Consider the following 25,802-nt stretch of genomic DNA (forward strand, 5'->3'; position numbering starts at 1 on the left):
TTTAATTAAAGGAAAGATTGATGTGCCAAAAATGTGTTGCAGGCTCACAACAAAACTACACACTTCAAAAAAACAACACTCGGGGAACTTTGCAAGGCCACATAAATGAAATGTGGTCTTAAAACAATCGCTTCAAATGGAAACTAGAGTTACTGACAAAAAGATCACGACCCATACATCATACCAAAGATGAAGATCATTGCTCGAATTCATCAAACACCAACAAGTTCTTAGTTATGTGCCCGTGCAAAAGATCAAGTTATGCGGCGTTGAAGCAATCGATCATTCAATTCCGCTAATTCCTTCGATTTATTAGATTTTTGCCGTTGTCTCCCTATTGTGAATTTTGAAATGATGCTCGAAAATAGAGAACCTTATGAGGGTCACAATTTTTTTGTTGAGAATGAAAACTTTGTTAATGACTTGTGCCATTCACCTTCCTCGAATATAAGGATCATCCCCTATCACTAGAAATTCAAAAGAAACCAACCAAAATAACTATCCATATCTGCTACATTATCCACATGGTATGATGACTTATTTAAAAATTAACAAACCGATAAGCCAATAAACTAATAAGAAAAATAAAAGTGTTATGGGGCTGGTGTGAGGCCGAGGCCGTAACATCACTCCTCTCCTTAAGAGCGTGGTTGTCCTCAAACACGAAATCCCAATGTTGTTTGGTCTGGATCCTCCATGTTGGTTTCACCCTCTACTGGCTCAACCACCATTTCAACCCAAAACAATTTCTTGCAACGATGTCATGGGTCGTAGGGTTCATCGCAATTGAAGCAGAGGCCTCGTGCTCGCTATCTTCCATTTCCGTACGTGGAAAATGTTTGATGACTTGGGGAATGACACCACTTGGTTCCCTTGAAGGAGTATGACCCAGTTGTTGTTGCCCGTGTTTGTGTTCATACAACCGAGCAAGCTGCATGGCAGCGGTCAAAAATGGTGGTAGGTGTGGCCACGAAAGGGGGTCTTCCTGGCCATTAAAGTTTGGAAATTCTAATTTCCCAAATTTAGGAACAAAAAGATGGGTGTCGGCCATACCCTTGTTGGTGTTCCCTGCCTTTTCTTAGGATCGGAATGGTGGTAGGTGTGGCTGTCATTGCTTCCTGCATCCAAACGATCATTGGAACGTGTACTGAAAAATTCATCAAAGCGGATGGTGAGATCTTGCAGATGACGATCAGAATTTTCTTTATGCTCCTCGTACATTTTGTTGAAAGCTTCCAATTGTTGCTGAATTGCCTTCAAGACTGCCATAAGCCTGTCTCCGGTACCAATATGTCATATGCCCGTGCAAACAATCCAATTATGGGACGTTGATGTGATCGATCATTCAATTCCGTCAATTCCTTTGATTTATTAGATTTTCGCCCTTCCTTAAATACAAGGATCATCCCCTATCACTAGAAATTCAAAAGAAACCAACCAAGATAACTATCTCTATCTGCTACATTAACCACATGTTACCCACATGAGATAATGGCTCATTTAAAAAAATTAACAAATCGATAAGCTAATAAACTGATGACCAAAATAAAAGCCTGGTGTGAGGCCGAGGCCGTAACATTCTTACTCGGCAACTGGTCTGGCCAGTTCAGCTTTGGAGGGAAAATAACAAGTCTATTCAATAAACAGCTATTGATCAAGTTATAGCACTTTTATTTCTAAGCTAACAGAAAGATAGTCAAGGCCTTATCTCAATTTTTTGTTGCACAATTCCTAGGGTAACTCCATTCGGCGTCAGTAGATGAAAGTAGGTAGAAGTTAATTCCTCATAGCATGAAAATTGCATTAATATTCAGTAGGAAAATAACTGGGAAGGAGTCTAAAGAAACCACCACTTACAGCAAGAAATCCTTTCCAAACGACGTATCATGGATATCGACAACTCGAAGTTTTTTGTTGGCAGCATGCAGCAATGGATAAACGTATTCACCATTCAGTACACATGAAGGACTATTTACAAAGTCAACTACATCAATCTCAGGAGAATCAATTTCTGTTAATAGATCAAGAAGTGGGTAAAAATCAACATCCTTCAAGTCATCAATTGAAACCATGAGGCTTGATTCCTCATGGTGGGCTTTCTTGATCTTGGCCTGCGTTAGAAAGATAGGATGACTGATCAGAATTAGTCTTACTGCCAACAATAGGAAATAAATAGCCAGAGAGTTGAAAAATACAAAAAATGAAGTATGGTCCATAATGATTAAATTTTCTAATTATGTGATTCAATTAGTAAATTTAAGACATCACACAAAATAGAACATATTTCTTTCGATAGACAAGAAATTACAGTATCATATGCATGCATTGATGTTATATAAATAAGAGGTTGCAGTAGTCAAGTTAGGAACCTTTCGAAAATCCACATATTGAATGAAATAACTCCCTTTCTTATACCAAACAGTGAAAGGCCAATCAAAGCAAAACCCTCCTTTTAGTTTGGAAGCATTTCTGAATTTTCCATTCTCCAGGTCCCTTAAATTAATCAACAAACACAAGAAATGTAATTTTGTGTAGCTAAATTCCGTTCAAAGAAAAGCAAATGGCAACTTCCGAAATCTTCCTGAACTTTGACATTAGCACATTGTGCAGCTAATGAGCGGCTGTAAAATCTCAATTCACTTAAAGCTTTTACATACACTAAATCTCCATCGTTCAACATGAGACAGGTGGATAACATTACATGGCGATCTGCCGCCCACTCTTCCACAAACAGGTCGTTCTGAACGCACGTAGTATGCTGACCGGAGATCTCATCAACTTCTTCATGTCCAACCACCCTCTAACAGCATCCCAAATTTTCGCAGAAAATGGGCATTCAAAGAAAAGGTGTTTGACAGATTCATTTTCATTAAGACAAAGCACGCACCTGTGATCCAATACATGCCCCAGCCTATCACGTGTCAACAGCTTTCCATGTGCGAGCAACCACATGGTAAAACGATGCTTTGGGAGTATGCAATTCTTTGTGAGTAGAGGTTTCCACGGCCATACCCCATGTGCATTCACAAAGAAATCGTAAGCCTTTGATAAACCTCCGCCTGGACCAAACCAACTGTTAAGACGACATATAGCAGCTTTCACCGAGCCATCAACTCGTATAATTTCATCTCTAATGCGCATGATGTTCTTGATCAGGGTCGATACCTCTTTCTGCCATTTCCAATTCCATGTTTGAGAAAGTGTTGAAATATGAAATAAGAATATTAACAATGATACACAATAACAAATAATAAATGTCACACTCCAATAAATCATATAAAATTTAGTCATATGTGAATTAAATATTTTTTTATTAAATATAAACTTATATATTTTTAAGTATTTTGTTTTTTTGGAAGGAATTTATGAAATATTTAGGCGCAGTGTGAAGTTAAAAATATGATAATAATATTCAGATAAATAATTTAATATAATAAAATAAATAATATAGATACTATAGTATTTGATTTGATTAATAAATAATAATTTATTTAATATTAAATTTAAGATAAGATGAGAAATTATTTTTTAAATAATTAATGAAATATTAATAATATTATAATTTAAATTCAATTAATTTAAGATAATTAATTAATAAATTATATGTAGACTTAGTTTTTTCACCACTGTTTCTTATTCAGGTCTTATCTGCCTCCTCTTCATATTACATCTCCAGTGTTGGAAAAATGGCGATTCCGTTTGGTGCCATCTCGAGTTTCATCGCCGTAGAAACGGTGTCGTTTGTTAAGTCTTCATTTTCTGCGGTTGTTAGAACTTTTCCCGTCCACATGCGCTTGATGACTATTTCGTCGGCATCAAAGCCGGCAACGGGACCTAAGAATCGCGAGCCCGGGGGGATAACGAAGCCTCGCCGAGTGTCTCCGGAAATGCAGGCTTTCCTCGGAGGGGCCCCTGAGATTCCTCGTACGCAAGCTCTTAAAGAGATTTGGGCTTACATCAAACAGCACAGCCTTCAGGTATATACGTTTGTTTTCTCAAAAAAGGGTACAAAAACTTCCTTCGTCGTTTGCAAGGGAGCAAGATTGGCTTTGGGTTTTCTTTCTGCTACCAATTAGGAGTTGAGACTTTACTTGAACACAAATATTTATCACGACTTTAGTGATTTTAGATCATCGAGGTTTTGATTTCATACAACATGAAATGAGCATAAAAAACCACGCAGTCAATTGCATTTCCAACTAGTTTGGAATTGAAAGTTACATGATGATAATTACATCATCGAGGGATTCTTGATTCGACCTGTATTCAGCCTTTATTTCCAGTAAACAATGTGATGATTTCACGTGACATATATAATTGAATAAGAAATGACTTGATTTCTCACTTCATTCTAGGACGCTGCAGATAAGAAGGTCATCGTCTGTGATGAGAAGCTAAAGAAAATTTTTGGAGGAAGGGATCGTGTTGGGTTCCTCGAGATTGCTGGTTTGATCAGTCCTCACTTTCTTAAGTGAACTACGGACGATGGAGAATGGCTCTGTATCTTGGTATGAAATCCATATTTTTTGTACATGAGGTAACTGGTCGGTTGATGAATCACTCTTGGGCTAAAATGGCAAAGCACGAGCAGATATTTCCTTTTACATATCTGGATATTCATTACAGAAAAAAGTATCCACATATCTGGATATTCATTTTCCGGTCCATATATATCCACATATTTGGATACTTTTTTTCTGTATACTCGATCCTACTAATATTTTATGCTATTATTAAACAAAAAATTTAAAAAGAAAAAGAAAAAAACTATGGAGAACAAGTAGGGTTGTATCAAGCTTCTATCAATAAGGTCCCTAGCGTAACTGTTTTCTTGAAAACCTCAAACAACAGCACCATCAGACATAGTGAGGATTTCAATTTCTAATATTCAATCCATGATTTTGCTATAATTTGGGGTGTTTGCAATTTGTAAAAACAATTATATTTTTCGTAGGTAGTGTGTCCGTTTGGAAATTATGAATAGTTGACATACCAAATTGATTTTAATTTAGAACTCGAGTGAATATGCATCAAGTTCGTAATTTTCGATAGTTTATGTATCCCTTTTTTTAAACAATAAATCGATACTGCACGGACCTAAAGGAATTTTGCTTCTTTCAAGAAAAATATCACTGTTATGCCCAACAAAGAGAGTACTTCTGAGTTCCGACCGTTCCATCAAATAATCCTATACAAGAAAATACAATAACATTCCAGACCGTGGATTGAAGGGCAAAAAAGAAAACTTTGACGCCAACTTACAATATTCCAGTTAGATGTATGTCTGAAGATTGAAGAAACACCACCTAATGCTCAGGAACAAACACGGACGTATTAGGACCCGACACGCCTTCAACCGGCTGGACCTGAGGACTTTCTGATGCTCCATCCATGTTTACGGCAATACCCTGGCGACAATATGGGCAGTCCCCGCAGCTCCTCACCCAAGGATCCAAGCAACAAACATGATACCTATGTCCACATGGTAACAACGTCAGCTCGTCTCCCTCCATGAAACGTTCTAGGCATATGCTACATTCCCTTGATGCCTTTGATGTGTCGTCTTCCTCGTCACCTTCTTGCGGCATACAGTACACCTCCATGTGCAAACAGTTCAGTATATCTTGAGCCAGTCCTGGAGGTCTCGTCCTTATTTCTTGGTTGATCACATTGTTTGCAGAGTCGATTGTGGTTGTCCGTTCTCTAGATATCTCTGTTTCCCAATCTCCATCATCAACATGCCTAAGTTCATCTCCGATGAGCAAGTCATTAAGGAGGGTGCTTGGTGAACTCCGATCACTCTGCCTATGAAGAAAGATGACTTAGTGATGTTAACAAATGAAGTGGTGAAAATTGAGATGAAGCAAGGAATGTTAAAACGGCAACATTCTCAGTAGGAGCCCCAACTGATGGGAAAAAATAATTCAAACAAAGAGCTCGAGCACAGATAAGCATTTCATGGTAAGCCTTCCTGTCGTGTTTGGATCATATATAACCAACCTGCCAGTGGACAGAGTGACGGCACTCAACCTATGTAAAAGCCTTTCTCTAGCAAGAAGCACAGCTCCCGGAAGTCGATCATTCCCATTAAATCTAACTCTATCCCAAGCATTGTTTTGATTTTCAACATGGGTAGCATCCCCTGAAGAAAATTGAGTGACATTAAGTTCAGGCCGAATCAATTCCCGTTCCTGAGCATGTTAAAAGAAGAGTAAATCAGATTATAAGAACACGCAAAACAACAGTCCCTCAGACAACAAGACCCTGATTTCTTGAATGAACATCTTGAAATGTAGTATGTCGTATCATTCAGATTTCAAACTTCAAAGTTCAACAAGATTTACCCTGACAACATATTTAGTGTCTCCGATAAGTTGGCAGAAGAGCTACTGGAGCAAAGATACTTAAAGTTCGAGATTAGAACTTAAGTTTGATTGCGTTAAAATTGAGTATTGACAACTCAAGTTTCCTTTCATGATAATAATTTTGGATATTCAAATTGTGAAATCACAGTTCGAATTCATCGTTTCTAGCGCTAATTCTGGTTAAGAGCCGGTGATCACCACCCTGGACAGCGAAGGACGTCAAATTTTAGGAATTTCCAGCTTTCTGGCTATAATTTAAGCACGAATTACAGTCGACATGCTGTCGGTGATCACCACCATGGACAGCGAAGGACGTCAAATTTTAGGAACTTCCAGCTTTCTGGCTATAATTTGAACACGAATTACAGTCGACATGCTGTCCAATTCAAAAGCGATACTAATATCAAAGAGAGTATCTTACACGAGGCTGATGAGAAGAGCGAAGTTGAGGTGGTTGTCGGGGCGGATCGCAGACGTTGGGATCAAGTCGGCCACGGCCCGTGTCGCTGCTGTGAGGGCGGCGCTGGAGGCGGTTGCGCCGCTCGAATATGCGCGAAGAACCGGAATCCGACCCGGCGTCAGACGGATCCGAATTCCGACTGATTCGAGACCTCCTAGTGTAGAATAACTCTAAAGCCCTCGGCATACAAAATCGAACGACCAAAACTGAAAGTTGCTCAACAATTTCAAAGAACTTTTAACATAAAAAAAGAAAGAAAGATGGTGAGGATGAATTTTAAAATCTGTCATCGGATTAAATACATTTTATTTGTTGAATTTTTGTACGTGTCATATTTTGATGTATATTGTATAGTTTTTTTTTTATATATATAATAGGATAAATCAACTAACTTCAATAAATTAATATTATTTTTAAACGAGTATCATTAATATATAAAAATAATATTGTTTTATGAGTTGATAGAATCTTCCGTGCTATATATTTGGTTTGTCTATGTCAACACTTATTTATATCAGTTGTTTATCGAGTGCATATGTTGTTTATTATTGAATATTTAATTTTTCTGGTACGCATTATGTACCTGAATGTCATGTTGAAATTTTTAGAGGTAGAAAAAAAATTAACTCGCTTTTCTAATATATATTAATTATTCATAATTGCATTCTAATAACTCATGTTCAGAATAACAACCCTCACAAAATGATCAATTGCAAGATAAAAACTTGTGTGAGATGGTCTCACGTGTCGTATTTGTGAGACGGATCTCTTATTTGGGTCACTCATGAGAAAGTATTACTTTTTATGCTAAGATTATTACTTTTTATTGTGAATATGGGTAGGGTTGACCCGTCTCACAAATTATGATCCGTGAGACGATCTCACATGAGACTCACTCCAATTGCAATGGACTATTTCCAACCACTTAGATATAATCAAACCAAGCTCTAATTAATTATGCTTTAAAAAAGTTTTCCCTAATAATTAGAATCGACCTCCGACAAAAATCCCGACCAAATGTCACGGAAGATTTGGACGGATATATTGCAAAATAATTTAACTCATGCACAAGATAGATTTTATGACAAAATATTTTACATAATCAACACGTGCACAGAGAGAAGAACCTTGCCAGAAAAAGAAGAACAATATTTATACAGAGTTTTCTTTTTTTAGCAAATTTAAGATAACACATTAGTATTTGAAATTTTAGCTCAATGTTGATTTCAATTGTGGAATGTGAAGTCGTCGGTGTGTGCTTTATGATCAACTCCCTCATCCGCGCTCCTCAACCAGAGAATCTGATGGACTGAAGCTGCGTCGTTTGGGATATCTTCCATCCACCGATCCTGTCCTTTCGGAAAATAAATACCGGACTGCGGGTGGGGTAACCAATAGCTCGGTGGCATCCACCGCCCCTCGTCCGCCGCAGCGCTTTCAGTGACTTCTTCAGATTTGGGGTTTCGCCTATCGTTTTTCCCTGCAAGCTTGCTCGCGTAATGTCGGATTGAAACTGCGTTCCTGCTGCACAAAATAATTTGGCTGAATAAGTAAAATAGGTGCGAATGTTAATGGGCTGTGGCTCATCGATTGGGGCCAGAACGAGTACATTCTTGAAATATAAAAAATGGAAAATTTTATTTCGAGTCCGATGAGTTTTTTTTTTTTTTTTTTTTTTTTTTTATCATTTATATTATCAAATTCCAGTTTAGTTATTGTTTACAAATGTACACATGTCAACTACACTTTTAAAAAAAATAGACCAGAATGCAGTTTTCTCAAAAAAAAAAAAAATTTAACCATCGAAGTCTAAAATTTACTGACTATTTCTGATTTAAAGATGCTAGTTTCATGTGTAAATTTTTATTTATTGGATGATTGTCTCATTAAATTATAAAAAACTTTTATAATATTTGTTCATAAAGTCGAACTCGAAATCGAAATCGAAATCTATCTCTGGTTTTCCAAATCAAATGACATGCATAAATGAAGCGAAGAGTAATTGACAAATGAATTTAATGCAGATTTAGAAGCATACATTGAGAATTGGTTAATGGGAAGCAACATCTTGGTGCTCTTGAGCCCCCTTGTCGCCATAGCTCTTTGTATAACTAAATTCAACTGAAAATCTTTGTATTTATATTATTCAAATTAAATGCACTCACTCCTCCAATTATTAAAGAATCGATTCTCACCCTTGATTTCAAGCTTCGTCTATTGGGGAAATCACAGGAAAACCCATTTCAAAACTTTCATATCCTAAAATTCTTTTAGCTTTTCGTTTTAAGATTTTGCGCACCAATAACACAAAAAATTAAAATAAAATATTATGTTACCAAACTCGATGTTTTAAAAGACGTCATCTATGATCATTTAGGCGCTAGGCGGTCATTCACCGTCTCGATTTTTATAAAAGTGACTCCTCTAGGAATTCTGCATTAATAAGTCGCCTGTAGAAGACTGATATTTAGTTTTTAGTAGTTGAAGACCAAAAACTTCTACAATTCATAGCAAGGGGTTTCCTTGACATATCGCATACCATCGCGGTTTTTTTTACTCCGAATATTAATTTATGATTATCTTCCAAAAATACTGCTTATCAACTTCATATAAAATAAATAAATAAAATATTACCAAAAAGTTTGGAAAATATTTCTTTAAATTTATCGGAATATATGGAACTAATACATGCATAAGAAACATTTTCGAACTTAAATTCTTAATTTTTAAAATTTCGGGTTTTTCTGGCGTATATAATATATTTGTAGGAAAATTAAAATTATACGGACACTTTCCACTAATTTTAAGAGTATTTATATAGGTTGCACATACTTTTTTAGGGTAGTGATAGAAAATTTATCTTGAAAAAATGGAAGAAAAAAACTTTCGATAAACAAATAATAATAAAATAAAAATACAGAGGTTCATATTAACTGATGCAAAGTTGACAAGTAATATATAAAGTAAAATAAAGTACCTTTAAGTAATGTGGTTCCAGCAACGAGAACCAACGGTTCCAAAAGAAGATTTCGAGTATCCGTACCACATCGTCTACTTTGTTTTATTCTTGTTTAATCCTGTTCAGACATAAATACTCATTTGGTCCAAGGTGTCATTTGAAATTGACATGGAATTTTTGTACGGGATTGGAAAGAAACTTGAAAGCTTTTATTAATTTTAAAGTGGGAATATATATATATATATTGTTGTGAAAAAGTAAAAATTTATGGTAAAAAGTAAAAATCTCAAACTCTCAAAATTTATCAAACTACACACTTTATAATATTTTTCTCTCTACTCAATTGTGATTTTCTTCACAAATGAGAGATCTATTTATAGAGTTTCATTACACATAATCCAAAAATAAAATACATCATTACCTACATCATCACACACAAATTTCTAACTTTACAACTCTTATTTTCAACATTCAAATATTCAACTATTACTTTTCCATATTAAAATATATTATTTCAACACTCCTCCTTGTGATGATGATCATGATACGATGATGTCTTCATTACGTGTTTTGTACTGCCTCGCTAAAAACCTTACTAGGAAAAACCCATTTGGATAAAAACCATAGTAAGGGAAAAAGAGTGCAGTCACGTGAACTCCCCCTCATGTTGACACGAACAACTCTTCACAAATTTCGTAGATTGCGCATCCCAATATTATATATGTGCTTTCTGAATATTGACGTAGGTAGTGCCTTTGTGAAGAGATCTGATGAGTTTTCACTTGATTGAATGTGACGAACATCAATACATTTATTCTTCTCAAGCTCCTTGGTGAATGCGAAGAACTTAAGAGGAATATGTTTAGTTCTGTCGCTTTTTATGTATCCTTCTTTCATTTGAGCAACACATGCAGCATTATCTTCATATAGTATCACAGGCTTCTCATCAAATGATAATCCGCATGAAATTTGGATATGTTGGGTCATTGATTTTAACCACACACATTCACGACTTGCTTCATGTAGTGCAATAATCTCGGCATGATTTGATGAAGTTGTTACGAGCGTTTGTTTCTGTGAACGCCAAGATATTGCAGTGCCTCCACGAGTAAATACATATCCAGTTTGGGAACGTGCCTTGTGTGGATCAGATAAGTATCCAGCATCGGCATAACCAATTATACTTGGATTAGCATCTTCTGAATACAAAAGTCCCAAGTCTGTCGTTCCTCGTAGATAACAGAATATATGTTTAATTCCGTTCCAGTGTCTCTTTGTTGGATATGAGCTAAATCTTGCCAACAGATTCACGGCAAAAGATATATCAGGCCTTGTACAATTTGTAAGGTACATAAGGGCACCGATGGCACTTAGATATGGTACTTCTGGACCAAGAATATCTTCATCATCTTCACATGGACGGAATGGATCCTTTTCTATGTTTAATGATCTAACAACCATTGGAGTACTTAAAGGATTTGCTTTATCCATATTAAAACGTTTAAGGATCTTTTCTGTATAATTTGTCTGGTGAACAAACATTCCACATTCTTTTTGTTCAATTTGTAAACCCAGACAATACTTGGTTTTTCCAAGATCCTTCATTTCAAATTCTTCCTTCAAGTATGACACAACTTCTTGAATTTCCTTATTCGTTCCAATGATGTTTAAATCATCAACATATACAGCAATAATTACGCATCCGAATGTTGTTTTCTTAATGAAAACACAAGGGCATATTGAATTATTTACATATCCCTTTTTCATCAAGTGATCACTTAGTCGATTATACCACATTCGACCTGATTGCTTTAACCCATATAATGATCTTTGTAATTTCACAGAATAACATTCCCTGGGTTTTGAACTTTGTGCTTCAGGCATCTTAAATCCTTCAGGGATTTTCATATATATATTACTATCAAGTGATCCATATAAGTAAGCCGTAACAACATCCATAAGACGCATTTCTAAATTTTCAGATACCGCCAAACTAATCAAATACCGAAACGTAATTGCATCCATCACAGGAGAATACGTTTCTTCATAATCAATTCCAGGCCTTTGAGAAAAACCCTGTGCAACAAGTCGAGCTTTATATCTTACTATTTCATTTTTCTCATTTCGCTTTCGAATAAAAACCCATTTGTATCCAACAGGTTTTACACCTTCAGGTGTAAGGACTATAGGTCCAAAAACATTACGTTTATTTAGCGAATCCAATTCAACCTGGATGGCTTCTTTCCATTTTATCCAGTCCTGCCGATTTTTACATTCACCAAAAGATTTTGGTTCATGATCTTCATTATCATTTATGATGTCGATTGCCACATTATAAGAAAATATATCATCAATTTCATCTATATCTTTTCGGTTCCATATTTTTCCAGTATTAATTTAATTGATAGAGATTTCATGATTCTCGTCAGTTTGTGGTTCTGACAGAACATTTTCATCATCATGTGTTTCTTCAGGAACAACATTCTCTATTTTGTGATCATCATGTTTCTCTATGAATTTTCTTTTTCGAGGATTTTTATCCTTGGAACCGACTGGCCTTCCACGCTTCAGGCGTTTAATGACATCATGAGTATCTTCCATTTGTTTCTTTGGAATTTCAATTCGAGCAGGGGCATTTGCAGCATGTATATATGATTTAGTTACCCCTTTTGTGTCTGCAAATGCATCTGGTATTTGATTTGCTATTCTTTGCAAGTGTACAATTTGTTGTACATCTTTTTCACATTGTTTTGTTCTTGGATCCAGATGTAACAATGATGATACATACCATGTAATTTCTTTTTCGGTATGTTTTTGTTCTCCCCCTAACATTGGGAAGATTTCCTCATTAAAATGACAATCAGCAAAACGTGTTGTGAACACATCTCCTGTCTGAGGTTCAAGATATCGAATGATTGATGGACTATCATAACCGATATAAATTCCAACCTTTCTTTGAGGTCCCATTTTCTTTCGTTGTGGTGGTGCAATAGGCACATACACCATACATCCAAAAATTCTCAGATGAGAAATGTCTGGTTCTTTACCAAATGCAAGCTGCAATGGGGAGTATTTATGATATGCACTTGGTCTGATGCGAATTAATGAAGCAGCGTGTAAAATTGCATGTCCCCATATAGAAATAGAGAGCTTTGTTTTCATAATCATTGGTCTAGCAATCATTTGCAGACGTTTAATCAATGATTCAGCCAATCCATTCTGTGTATGTACATGAGCAACAGGATGCTCAACAATGATTCCCATAGACATACAATAATCATTGAAAGTCTCAGAAGTAAATTCACCAGCATTATCAAGTCTAATTTTCTTGATTGTATAATCGGGAAATTGATTCATCAATTTTATTATTTGAGCAAGTAATCTTGCAAATGCAACATTTCGAGTTGACAATAAACATACATGTGACCATCTGCTGGAGGCATCAATCAATACCATAAAGTATCTGAATGGTCCACATGGTGGATGGATTGGTCCACAAATATCACCCTGAATACGTTCAAGAAACATTGGTGATTCAGTTTGGATTTTGACTGGTGATGGTCTTATAATAAGTTTTCCAAGAGAACATGCTTTACATTGAAACTTATTATTCTGAAAGATATTCTGGTCTTTCAATGGATGACCATGTGTATTTTCTATAATTCTTCGCATCATTGTTGAACCAGGATGTCCCAATCGATCATGCCAATTGGTTAATATCGAGGAATTATCAACTACCATGTTTGATTCAATGGGACTTATATGTGTATAATGCAATCCAGTAGGGAGCATTGATAGTTTTTCAATCACATATTTCTTTCCTGATTTATATGTGATAAGACACATATATTTCTCATTCCCTTCATTCATTGTTTGAGTATCATACCCATGGGAATATATATCATTAAAACTCAACAAATTTCTTTTCGATTGTGGTGAATATAAAGCATCATTGATCAAAAATTTTGTACCATTAGGTAACAAAAATTGTGCTTTACCACATCCTTTAATCAAGTCTACAGGACCTGATATTGTGTTCACCGTTGTTTTTGTTGGTTTTAGTTCCAAGAAATATCTTTTATCTCGGAGGATAGTGTGCGTTGTACCACTATCGGGTATGCAAACTTCAGCTTTGCTCATAGCATTTTCCATATTTGAACTTCAAAAAAATATGCAATGAAATAAATTTACTGACAATACATATATAAATATAACACATATCATAATTGTACAATAAAACATTATTATATGAATACATGAAAAACAAATTATTGTACATTTATATTCTACTACTATATTGTTCATTTTCAGAAAAATCATTGAGAAAATCTGCAGCATCAAAATTGTTCATATCTATCCCACCAACATGTTGATCATTTCCAGAGAAATCATTCATAAAATCACCAGCATCAAGATGAGTTGAATCACTCAAACGGTCACTGCGTTCATTGAAGTTGGTCTCCTTTTCTTTCCCCTTTAATGATTCTTTATAAAGTTTACAAAGGTGCTCAGGGGCTCGACAAACTTTGGACCAATGTCCTGGAGTACCACATCTGTAACAAGAACTTTCATATCTTTTTGAGTGATTCTCATTAACACTTGTATTCTCATGATGTCTTTTCTGTGGATGGTTTGGGACGCTCTTTTGAGATGAGTTATAACTATCTCTATTATTTTCAAAATCACGGCCGCGTCCACGACCACGACCAATTCCACGTCCACGTCCACGTCCTCGTCCACGACCTCGACCTCGACCTCGACCAAAACCTTGTCTTTGAAATTGATTTTGGTTTCCAGGTATAAATTCATTTTTACTTACAACATTTACTTCTGGAAATGCTGTTGATCCAGTGGGTCGGGACTGATGATTTCTCATTAATAGCTCGTTGTTCTTTTCCGCCACAAGAAGACAGGCGATGAGCTTAGAATATCTCGCAAATCCACGTACTCTATATTATTGCTGTAGAGTAATATTTGATGCATGAAATGTGGAAAATGTTTTTTAAGCATCTCAGATTCTGTGACCTCATGTCCACAAAATTTTAATTGCGAGATTATTCTATACATCGCCGAATTGTAATCACTGACTTTTTTAAAATCTTGGAATCTCAGTGTGTTCCATTCATCCCGGGCGGTCGGAAGTATAACTTCCCTTATATGTTCAAATCTTTCTTTTAATCCCTTCCACAAAGCCATGGGATTTTTTTCAGTCAGATATTCACATTTCAATCCATCGTCGAGATGTCGACGCAAAAATATCATGGCTCTTGCCTTTTCTTGTGACGTGCATATGCCATTTTCTTTAATGGTCTCGCTTAGACCCAATGACTCAAGATGCATTTCTACATTTAGAGTCCATGGCATATAATTCTTTCCCGTGATGTCGAGCGCAATAAATTCGAGCTTTGTTAAATTTGACATGGTGGTACTAAAAAAAATTACGATGCATTTTATTAGTTAATAAATATTGCAATACAAAGTAACGGATAAACAACAAGTACAAGTATTTGTAAAAATAAAGAAAACGCACGAGGAGGATATTCTCCGATAAATACAAGACTCGTGAGTATGATAACCAAAATAATTAAAAATATCCTTGAGAAAGCCATCTTCTTTGTTCTTCGAAAAATTTGATGATGAATAATTTTTAGAGAAGAAGAGAAAGTTGGAGTGATTGAATGTGTTTGTGAGATGATATTTATAGGGCAAAAACTAGCCGTTTGTTACCGTTTATGACCGTTGGTGTACAAAAAGTAAATGTATGTATTTGTATAATTTTATGGTAATAATATGATGTATATAATATTAGACATGTTTAAATAATTATGTATATCATATCATAATATTATAATGAGTGTCATAATTTATTTTGTTTAAAAACCTTATAGGCTTTTATACTTGTCGTATCCCTTACCGGGAGTGTGGGATGTCGTCTTAACATCCTCCCAGGATTTATAACAAGTTTATGAAAAATTTATTTTTATTATTTCTAATAATAACATTATATTGTATATTAAATAAATACACAATAAATAAATAACGGTAAAATAAATATTATTACTTTTGTTACCTTTTTCTTCTGTTTGGAGCTTGGAATAGTATGTAGGACTTTTAGAGCTTCGTGCTGATAACGTGTTGTGAAAAAGTAAAAATTTATGGTAAAAAGTAAAAATCTCAAACTCTCAAAATTTACCAAACTACACACTTTATAATATTTTTCTCTCTACTCAATTGTGATTTTCTTCACAAATGAGAGATCTATTTATAGAGTTTCATTACACATAATCCAAAAATAAAATACATCATCACACACAAATTTCTAACTTTACAACTCTTATTTTCAACATTCAAATATTCAACTATTACTTTTCCATATTAAAATATATTATTTCAACATATATATATATATTTGGTTGGCACAAGCCCTATATATATATATATATATATATTATAAGTATATGTTCATTGTCGTTTATAATATTTATCTTTTTTTTTTTATCATTGAATTCAAACTTTACATTAATTTTGTATTTTAGTTATTTAGGTTTGGTTTGCGAAGATTATAAGTTAGTTGATTGGATATTTTTGTTTGATCCGATGTTTACCTCATGTTTTATGAAATGATTCGAACTGATTTATCATTTTTATACTATGATCATTAATCATTTCATTATACGAGCAGTCAAATCTAATGTCACCGCCTTTTCATATGTGGATTTTACTTTTTAACTCTTTTTTTATTATTATTTCTTTAAAGATTCTTTAAATTTAACAAAGACTCTTCAAACATTAACTACAAAAAAATTTCTTATTAGCACGGTCTTTTTCATCGCTAAAACTGTCACCAATCAAATTAAAACCGTCGTTAAAGTTACCGTGGTAAATATATTACGAAAGTTTTTCAAAAATCGTCGTTAATTAGCGACAATTTTTTATATAAATTGTCCCTAAATGAATTCAAATTCGTAAATAATTTATGAAACGATTAAATCTTGCGATAAAATAAACTAACAAAATTTATGATCTTAACCAACAACACTAAAAAATTTACCCCAAATCAAAACTAAAATCGCTTAACAAAAATATCGAAGAGATAATGTGGAAGAAAATGGGCCGAAGAGAGGTATATTTATAGACAATTTGCGACGGGTTTATAACGAGATATATTTGTTGTCAAAAATCGTCGCTACCGAGATTTATTTTTTGTAGTGATTTTGCTCTATCATCATCCCATTAACACCAAATTTGTGTTAACGACTATTTTTTGTCATTGTCGCGTTATAGAGAACAAAGAACCTTGTTTGGCTCCATTTTGAGTTTACCTTTTAACTTCTTCAGTTCTTCTAGCCGAAATTTAATATTTAGTTCGGATTCTTTACTAAAATGGAGTAATTCCTGAACCGGACACAAAAATTATCTCGAGATATCTACTTTGAAATTAAAATTTTACTATTGAAAAATATTTTCAATTTATTATTTACTATTTTATTATCCTCGTCAATTACAAATGGGATTGGCTAAGCAATTTCCAATGAAGAAATCGGTTTCCATTTTGAAAAATACAAAGCTCAACGTGTATCAGGAATACACGTACGTGCACCATAATATCATGTCTACGTATTACAATCATTGAAAGCAACAAGACATAGATCAAATAATGTGCAATTACGCATACAGAAACACGTATGCGTATTTTTTTTGTAATAATATTTATTAGTTTCATTTATATTATTTTATTTCGCCTCCAAATTAACCAATTTTTCGTAAAATTTTATCCAAATAACTTTATTTTGAAACTGATCTTCAATTTTTTTAAAATATTCTTTCAAATACAACCTATATTATTTTCGCAACAACGGAGAAAATGGGACATTCCAATGTGTGAAATTCTCACCCCAAAACCTACGGCCCAGGATCCCGCACTCGGTACTAATTTATTGCCTTTTCTTTATCTCATGAACTCGGCCTTTTTTCACCCAATTCCCGTTTCCTCATGCTTCGATTCATTATTTGTATAGCAAAAATTTGTGTGAGAGGGTTTCACGGGTCGTATTTTGTGAGATAGATATCTTATTTGAGTCTTTCATGCAAAAATATTAATTTTTTTACTAAAAATATATTACTTTTTATTGTGAATATCGGTAGGGTTGATCGTCACACAGATAAAGATTCGTTAGACCATCTCATAAGAGACCTACTCTTATTGTAATCGCCAACGTTTGTATTTAATTTGTCTGTATATCTGAATGTTACTGGAAGTAATATGTGCTTTGTTTCAGTTTAGTTTAGATCTTTATGCTGCTAAAATCATAAATATTATTTATCATTGGTTAATAAAAATTTCTTTGTTTTTTGAATATCATGTACGTTGTGCACTTTATGTCAGGTAAGAAGAATGCTTGGGTGTGCGGTATCGTAGTGAGAATAAATTTCATCAAGCTAGGTACGTATTGTTTGTACTATTACATCCGCCGTCATTAGTATGAGGTATGTTGATGAGCTTATGTTGCCTTCTTTCCCGAGTCGGAACATGTAGCCCATCTTGTTATGAATTGACTTCGAATGTTACAGAGCCATTCAGAGATCTAATGTCGTCTTTCATGTACTCTACCGTTGGAGCTGCACTTGGCTTGGCCAAAGTTATAGGTACGAATGTTTGGAGAGTTGTGAACTGAGGAGAGTTGAATCCATTTAAAGTTTTGTGGCTGCGGCCATTTAGTTTGTCTTGTATTTCGACTGGATATTTACAGAGAATGGAGAAATCAAAGGTAGAATTGCTGGAAATCCAGCTTCTGCCGGCTGCCAGCAAAGTATGGGCTGTTTCTCAAGCACTTGGGGACATAGACATTGCCTTCGCTTTTTGGTGTATAGAAATGTTTTAGAGAAAAGTATCCAAACAGCAGATTCGTGACCGGTGATTTGAAACAAATATTGGCATTCAGATTGAATCCTTTGAGCCTGTGTTTCCGGACCGCTTAGGTTGTATTCACCGTGGGATCTAGTATATTTTTTCCGTATTTCAACCAAGTCGTGGGTTTAGCAGGGGCAATCAACTTCTGGCCTATCGTCGTGTATTTCCCTGTGGAGATGTACTTGGCGCAGAAGCATTTACGGCGCTGGACGAAAACGTCGGTTTTTGTAAGAGTGTATTGTTTTGTGTATTAGATGAATAGAATTTTGGATGTGAGCCTGGATCAACGCAGAGCCAGAAATGGGCAAGCATGTGGTCCGATCCCCAGGGACAGGCTGCATGCCAAGATAAAACTTGCTACTCACGAGACTTCTTTACATGCATAGATCCAACATTTTCAATTCGGGATTTATCATATATATAAATATATATATATATATATATATATATATATATATATATATATATATATATATATATATATATATATATATTTGGTGTGTTATATTTTACTGAAATTTATGGTATTAAAGATTACCAAAAGTTTGCCAAAAAAAAAAGGAAACAGAAGTAATTTTAGTAAAAATGAAGCTTACTTGGTTAGTTTGTGGAAATTATAGATTAAAAATCAATGTTTCATAGTTTGGAAGAGACATTGCTCGACGGATGTTAGTGTATATAAAAGTAGTAGTTTAAGATTGTAAATTTGTATTTTATCAGAATTAAATGTTGTGATAAATGTTATAACACTTAAGACAACATGCAGTGGAATATTAAAAGTTTGTAATACAAATTTACTTTAAGTAACTAGATGAACACGATTAAATTATTTGTGTGTGGTGCCTCAAGGCAAAAATTTATCACTATAAAACCTATGAGTTTACATGAAACCAATTCCAATAGTGATTTTTACTAAAATCAATTTCCTCAACACGCACGTTGAGAAAATAAATGCTTTCTAAAAACAAAGAACATCACTAAAACATAATTAAAAAAGAAAAAACGAGATGCCAAAAATTGGAGCAACAAACCGATCTTCGGCCAACACTTGCACGCGTGTTGTATGAAATATCTCCAACAATTATGGCAACAAATGCAACAACACTCTTCAAAACAGTAACATTCTTTTGAATGTTTTTCTCTGAAATCCACGATGTGCAAAAGTGCGTGAATGATTAATCGAGAAGCCGCACGTAAATCGCCTCCACGAAAAACTCCCACGAAAATCATCTCCACGAAAAACCACTTCCACGAAAAACTATCTCCATCTCCTTTTTGCATGATACGAATCCTCTTATTTATAGACTTCATCTCTCCTAGAGTTTATCTCTATAAGAAAACCTGTTACACAAGAAAATTATGAGTTTTATTAGTAATAAACTCTTTTTAAACAAAGATATCATATCCCAAAATATTTATTATAAATATAATATCTAGAAAGCCAAAACTCAATATTTCACATAATTTTATCAAGAAAAAAATAAAATTTGAATAAAATATTATTTCAAAGAATAAATTATATCTTGAATTCAAGATTATTTTTCCTTTCACTATTTACTTCCTAATTATTGATTTAATCGTGCTTAAATTTAGCTTCTTGAGTTGGAGTTGAAATATTTGGAAATTAACTTTTTTTTAATGGAGAATAGAGAATATTACGAGCGGAATCGAGCTCCTAGATGGACACATGGTTAAAGTAGAAAGAATAATATACTATAACGAGAAAGAGCAAGCTTATCCTCACACGTAAATATCACACATGGCAATATTACCAAAAATAAAAAATAAAAAAATCATGAAGCGTAAACATCGTAACACCACAATAGCTGACAAATTGACGAATTTAATATATCAAGCTGCTTACTTTGTGTCTTCCTTCTTGGAACATTTATATGAATTAAATACATAGTAAAATTTCAAATTTCATCTTAAGATTAGCAAAATTTTGATTTTGATAATCCAATTGATCGGATTTTTTAGTGTTAATGCAATAAATTTTTTTTCCTGCCATGAGTCGATTTCCAGTTTTAGTGTTAATGTGAGACTGAACACATAAATAACGAGTAATTGATATGTGTATGTATGCTTCCGTAGTATCATACTAGAGATTTTAGAGCTCTGAGTTGAACTTAAAAAATTGAACTTCTCGAAGTATTGGTCACTTTTAATTTTCCCACATATTTTTTATTTGTTTTATTTTTAACTAATAAGTTTGTCATATTTATCATAATTATATGAATCATCAACAATCAAGTAAAACAATTTTTTTAATTAATATTTACATGTTAATCACCTTCAATAATATCAATACCATAATTTTCATTGAATTTGTTCATAACGAAAAGCTGGAATAATCTTATTTTTATTACCATTATCATCTATAAATTAATAAGTTACTCAACATTATTGTTAACTTGATTTTTTTTTTCCATTTCATATCTGTCAAATTATCAATCGTTCATTCTCTCATTGTTTTATTATTTAATGTCTTTTATTTCTTTTTTCTATTCCTTTTTTTCTTTTTTCACGACACCTACAATATTTTCGACATCATGCTATTTATATCGTAACATTAAAATTAATATCATTTTCTATCATAACTATAAATTATATGACCTAAAAATTCAGAAATTGTTTGCAAATTAATATTTAGATATGCATATCATGATTTTAACATTTATTTTGAAAAAAAATATCTAAAATGATAACATAAGCAACCAATTCAAATACATAAAGCTTTTTTCCCCCTAAAATCAGCAACTAATTATCTTATCAATACATACAAACTTAAAAGTGAGAAAAAATAACATACGTAAATTGAAATTTATACCAAAAAATTTATTCATAAATTATGAAAAAATAATAATAAAATAAAAAGATATGTATAATATATCTTATCTTATATAATAATATTGTGTGAATAAATGATTCAGCATAAACTCATCATCCACCTAAGTATAAGAATTCTCCAAATATTCGGGACATCACAAGATTCAGCTAATCCCCCCACGTAACCCTCCGCGTGTCCGTGCCGTACGCAAGGCCGCGTTTGCGTGTAATCTATCTCTACGAGCCACCGAATTGCTACGCTAGCCAGCCCACTTACGTACTGCCGCGTGTTTGCTTCTCTCACTCACTCTATCCATGCACTCTCTCTGCATACGTGCGGTACTACCAATTTCAATTGACAATTAATATTAAAATAAACACGATTTTAATTTTCTTGATAACTTCTCATATATATATATATATATATATATATAAACAAGACAAAAATTTGTGTGTGACGATCTCACATGTCGTATTTTGTGAGACATGTATCTTATTTGAATTATTCATGAAAAAATATTATTTTTTATGCTAAGAGTATTACTTTTTATTGTGAATATCTTTGGAGTTGACATATCTCACGTATAAAGATTCGTGAGATCGTATAGACTTACTTTTAAAACAAATGAGCATTAGTGGGAAATTGACTTTGCGAGCTAGGTATGGCTATACTCTTCAGGTCGGCCTAGGAGAAGAGTTCCACAATGTTCTAGAAATAGAGCGAAATGACAAGAACATCCACACACGTGTCCAGATCAGGTTCATGACTAGTTAGGTTGCTTAGTGCAGTGAATCCCTCTTGCTTGTTCCACAAAACTTGAAGAAATTAGTCGTACGGAATTTCATCATGTTTTTTTTCCCAAAGGGTGCACTTTTTTCATTGTTCTTTAATTTTGGGGAGAAATCCGATGGCTCGGCTGCAGAAAAATTACACGTGAAAAATGGAATATGTGAGGAATATATTGCACATACATGATTCGAAGTAAACTTAAAAGTTGGCACATATGCATGTTCCTTTTACTTGCTCCGCTTCACTACTTCTGTAGTTGATTAATCTTATCGAAAGTAGACGATAAAAAAATTATTGACCACGTGTAACATACCTCGTCAATAAAATAAAAGTGTAGTACTTATGAACTATTTGAGTCGGTTTACCAGTTTTTCGAGCCGATTCGAAAAATATTGACTTGTATTCAAATTTATCGAACTTGAGCATGCTTGAATTTTTTTCGAGACGAACTCGAGTCAAAAATATTTTGTTCGATAATTTGCGAGTCTTGATATTTTATTAATATGATATTTTTATTATTATATATTCAATATATATACGTTTTGAGCTTTTCAGATGTGAACTTTCGAACTTTTATTCTCGAACCTTAATATTCGAGCAACAATTCGAAAAACTCACGAATATGTTCAAATTTATCGAGCCGAAAGCGAACTCGAGTCCAAAAATTAAAAATTTTCGAACTTCGAATCGAGCTCGAACTTAAATATACATATTCGATTCGAATTCGAACCTTAAATTTTTACTGATATTTGAATTGATTCGGTTATATGACATATACTAAAGTATGCAAGATATTTTAGTAGGGACAAAAACTTGTGTGAGACGGTCTCACATGTCGTATTTTGTGAGAATGATCCCTTATTTGGGTCATGAAAAATATTATTTTTTATGCTAAGAGTATTATTTTTTATTGTGAATTATCAGTAAGATTGACTCGTCTCACAGATAAAGATTTGTGAGACTATCTGACAAAGAGACCTACCCTTTAGTGAGACGGAGCAAAATTAATTAAATTTTATTTATTAAATCAATCGATTTTAATTATAACTATCGGCATGCAAAAGATTTGATTACGTTGTACAAAAGGTGTTATTTTCAAATATTTTTGTTGTGAAAAGAAAATCCAGATATTAAATATTACAAAATCATAAATATAAATGCGAATTTTCTTGATTATAAAGTCAATTATGAACAAGGTATCGATACGTAGCTTTGTGTCCCACGCGTTGATATACGGATAGTTAATCTTTTCTATTAATTGGTGCGTGAATAACAATTATATCTGTTAAGACTTCGACAAAATATTACTTTTTATTTAAATAATCAAACTAATTATCTGTATTATAAAATTGATTCATGAAATAATTTTATAATATTTTTTTGTGAAATGTGAGTAGGTTATTTTGTTCATCCTAGTTTAGAACTCTTTCAAAATGAACTTTTAAAGATCACGACTCTTTAATATATAGATATATTATTAAGATAATCATGAAAAAACTTTCTTTATTTTACGATCTTACGAATTTTTATCTGTGAGACAGAGCAACTCTATCGATTAAGACCTAAACAAAAGATCCGTCTGACAAAATACGACTCGTAAAACTGTCATACACAAATTTTTATCTTGTTTTTTGAATGAGAAAAACATTTTCGAACTCATGTTTTCTATCTCCTTCAACTTTTGGAGTAGTCTCGAGTCGACAGTTTTGACAAAGTACGTTTTACACATTCATAAACAGAAGTAAATGCGTGAACTATATAATATTTTCGAGATAACTATTGATATTGTTGCCTTTTGAAATTTGAAATACGCGGATGTAAATATATATATATATAAATTCAGTCTTTCATATTTGAGTGGTGACGTATTAAATATATATATATATATATATATATATATATATATATATATATATAAATTCAGTCTTTCATATTTGAGTATATATATATATATATATATATATATATATAAATTCAGTCTTTCATATTTGAGTGCTGACGTATTCGTCCTTCACATAAAAACCCGACTTTCACTTCACTTTTCCTGTTGGATGCGTGTGAACCACTGACTTTTCTTTTATATTAACAAAATAAATAGAGTTTGTAAAGTAATATTATTTAGTGATGACTTATACCTATCTACATATGAAATCCACCGCCATTCCATTCCCCACGCAACTTCCCAACTCTCCCAAACACTTTAAATACACACTTCTTTCCCTAAACTTTCCTCCACAACTCACTTACTTTCACTCCAAGTCTTTCAGAATTCCACTATCTGTTCTCTCACACGCTACGAGAAAATTTTCAATTTTTTTGAAAAGGGTTCGAATCTCTCCTCTTTCACAACCGGCACAACCTATGGCACTTGAAGCTCTCAATTCTTCAGCCGCTCCGTTGCCGCCTGTTTTGACTCGGCGGTTTGATGATGGAAGCGGTGTGGAGAAACCCTTTAGAAAAGGGAAGCGGATGAAGCGAGAAAAGTCGACGGATGATTCTTGCCAATCAGAGGAAGAATACTTGGCGGCTTGCCTTGTTATGCTTGCCCGCAGCGGCGACGCCACCACAACCTCCGCCGTCCGTCCCTTGAACCAAGACGTCAAAGGCGAGAACTCGCCTGCCGGATTGACGGACAGAACTGACGCCACCGCCTCAGCCTCGAAACGGACAGAACGGTTTTCTGCTAAGGCGGCGGCGCCTGCCCAGAACCAGTTTTACAAGTGTAGTGTTTGCAGTAAATCTTTCTCATCCTACCAAGCCCTGGGCGGCCACAAAGCCAGCCACCGCGTCAAACCACCGGTCGCCGCTACGTCCTCGGACGACAGCAATCTATCAACCTCGGCTTCCACACACGCGTCGAACATATACCCTCTCAACCCAAGTGGAAGGCTTCACGCGTGCTCCATATGTAACAAAACCTTCCCCACCGGCCAGGCTCTAGGCGGCCACAAACGCAGGCATTACGAAGGAAAAATCGGCTGCGCCACCACCAAGACTGCACGCTCGAAAAGCGTCAGCGCCTCAAGTGACGTGACTACTTCTCATGGCGACGGAGACAGCACCGCACCCCACCGGAATTTTGACTTAAACCTCCCTCCATCACCGGAACTCGAGTTGAATTTGATGATCGGTCTTGGAGAAGTAGAAAGTTCCGTATAATTAATATTTGGTTATTGTAATATAATATACACCATAAAACTTGAATTCATTTCAGCTTAGCTTTAATAATACTTGTAATTTTTTCATGGATTGGTATATAAGAATTACATTTACTTATCTTTTTTACATTTTGCTGCTACTTTTTGCCTATAAATTTTATTTAAATTTCTGTCATGGAAGTTTAATTTAATTATAGAAACACGAAGAAAATCTTGGGCCGACACGAAAATGTGTATGTGGTACAGACCCGAAGTTGCACTTGGCAAACTCATTGTTCTAACATTAGCTATATTGTAAGTTCGATAAAATGATAATATTTTATTTTGATA

The 25,802-nt window shown here is 34.1% G+C and overlaps 3 protein-coding genes across 3 annotated transcripts; 2 read left to right on the top strand and 1 right to left on the bottom strand.

The window, feature by feature from the left end:
- Positions 1-3,630: 3,630 nt before the first annotated feature.
- On the top strand, positions 3,631-4,606 carry LOC140818531 (protein TRI1-like). The gene is made up of 2 exons (XM_073178524.1): positions 3,631-3,977; positions 4,356-4,606. The coding sequence occupies exons 1-2, from the start codon at positions 3,687-3,689 to the stop codon at positions 4,473-4,475; spliced, it is 411 nt and encodes a 136-aa protein (XP_073034625.1). The 5' UTR covers positions 3,631-3,686; the 3' UTR covers positions 4,476-4,606.
- Positions 4,607-5,098: 492 nt separating this feature from the next.
- LOC140818529 (probable E3 ubiquitin-protein ligase RHY1A) lies at positions 5,099-7,105 on the bottom strand. Its single transcript, XM_073178523.1, has 3 exons — positions 6,787-7,105; positions 6,001-6,191; positions 5,099-5,805 (listed from the first exon to the last, which is right to left on the bottom strand). The coding sequence occupies exons 1-3, from the start codon at positions 7,009-7,011 to the stop codon at positions 5,307-5,309; spliced, it is 915 nt and encodes a 304-aa protein (XP_073034624.1). The 5' UTR covers positions 7,012-7,105; the 3' UTR covers positions 5,099-5,306.
- Positions 7,106-24,532: 17,427 nt separating this feature from the next.
- LOC140818439 (zinc finger protein ZAT6-like) lies at positions 24,533-25,591 on the top strand. Its single transcript, XM_073178392.1, has one exon. It carries the CDS (start codon positions 24,676-24,678, stop codon positions 25,471-25,473), a length of 798 nt encoding a protein of 265 aa, XP_073034493.1. The 5' UTR covers positions 24,533-24,675; the 3' UTR covers positions 25,474-25,591.
- Positions 25,592-25,802: the final 211 nt, after the last annotated feature.

Source organism: Primulina eburnea, chromosome 17, assembly GCF_022965805.1.
Source record: "Primulina eburnea isolate SZY01 chromosome 17, ASM2296580v1, whole genome shotgun sequence".
In the NCBI taxonomy this organism is placed as follows: domain Eukaryota; kingdom Viridiplantae; phylum Streptophyta; class Magnoliopsida; order Lamiales; family Gesneriaceae; genus Primulina; species Primulina eburnea.

What these genes read in the sequence shown, in the direction of transcription:
- LOC140818531 (XM_073178524.1), top strand. Translation starts at nt 3,687, where the DNA reads ATGGCGATTCCGTTTGGTGCCATCTCGAGTTTCATCGCCGTAGAAACG. An exon ending in TCAAACAGCACAGCCTTCAG is followed by an intron (nt 3,978 to 4,355) that starts GTATATACGTTT and finishes ACTTCATTCTAG; the next exon opens with GACGCTGCAGATAAGAAGGT.
- LOC140818529 (XM_073178523.1), bottom strand. Translation starts at nt 7,011, where the DNA reads ATGCCGAGGGCTTTAGAGTTATTCTACACTAGGAGGTCTCGAATCAGT. An exon ending in GCTCTTCTCATCAGCCTCGT is followed by an intron (nt 6,192 to 6,786) that starts GTAAGATACTCT and finishes TAACATGCTCAG; the next exon opens with GAACGGGAATTGATTCGGCC. An exon ending in GTCACTCTGTCCACTGGCAG is followed by an intron (nt 5,806 to 6,000) that starts GTTGGTTATATA and finishes CTTTCTTCATAG; the next exon opens with GCAGAGTGATCGGAGTTCAC.
- LOC140818439 (XM_073178392.1), top strand. Translation starts at nt 24,676, where the DNA reads ATGGCACTTGAAGCTCTCAATTCTTCAGCCGCTCCGTTGCCGCCTGTT.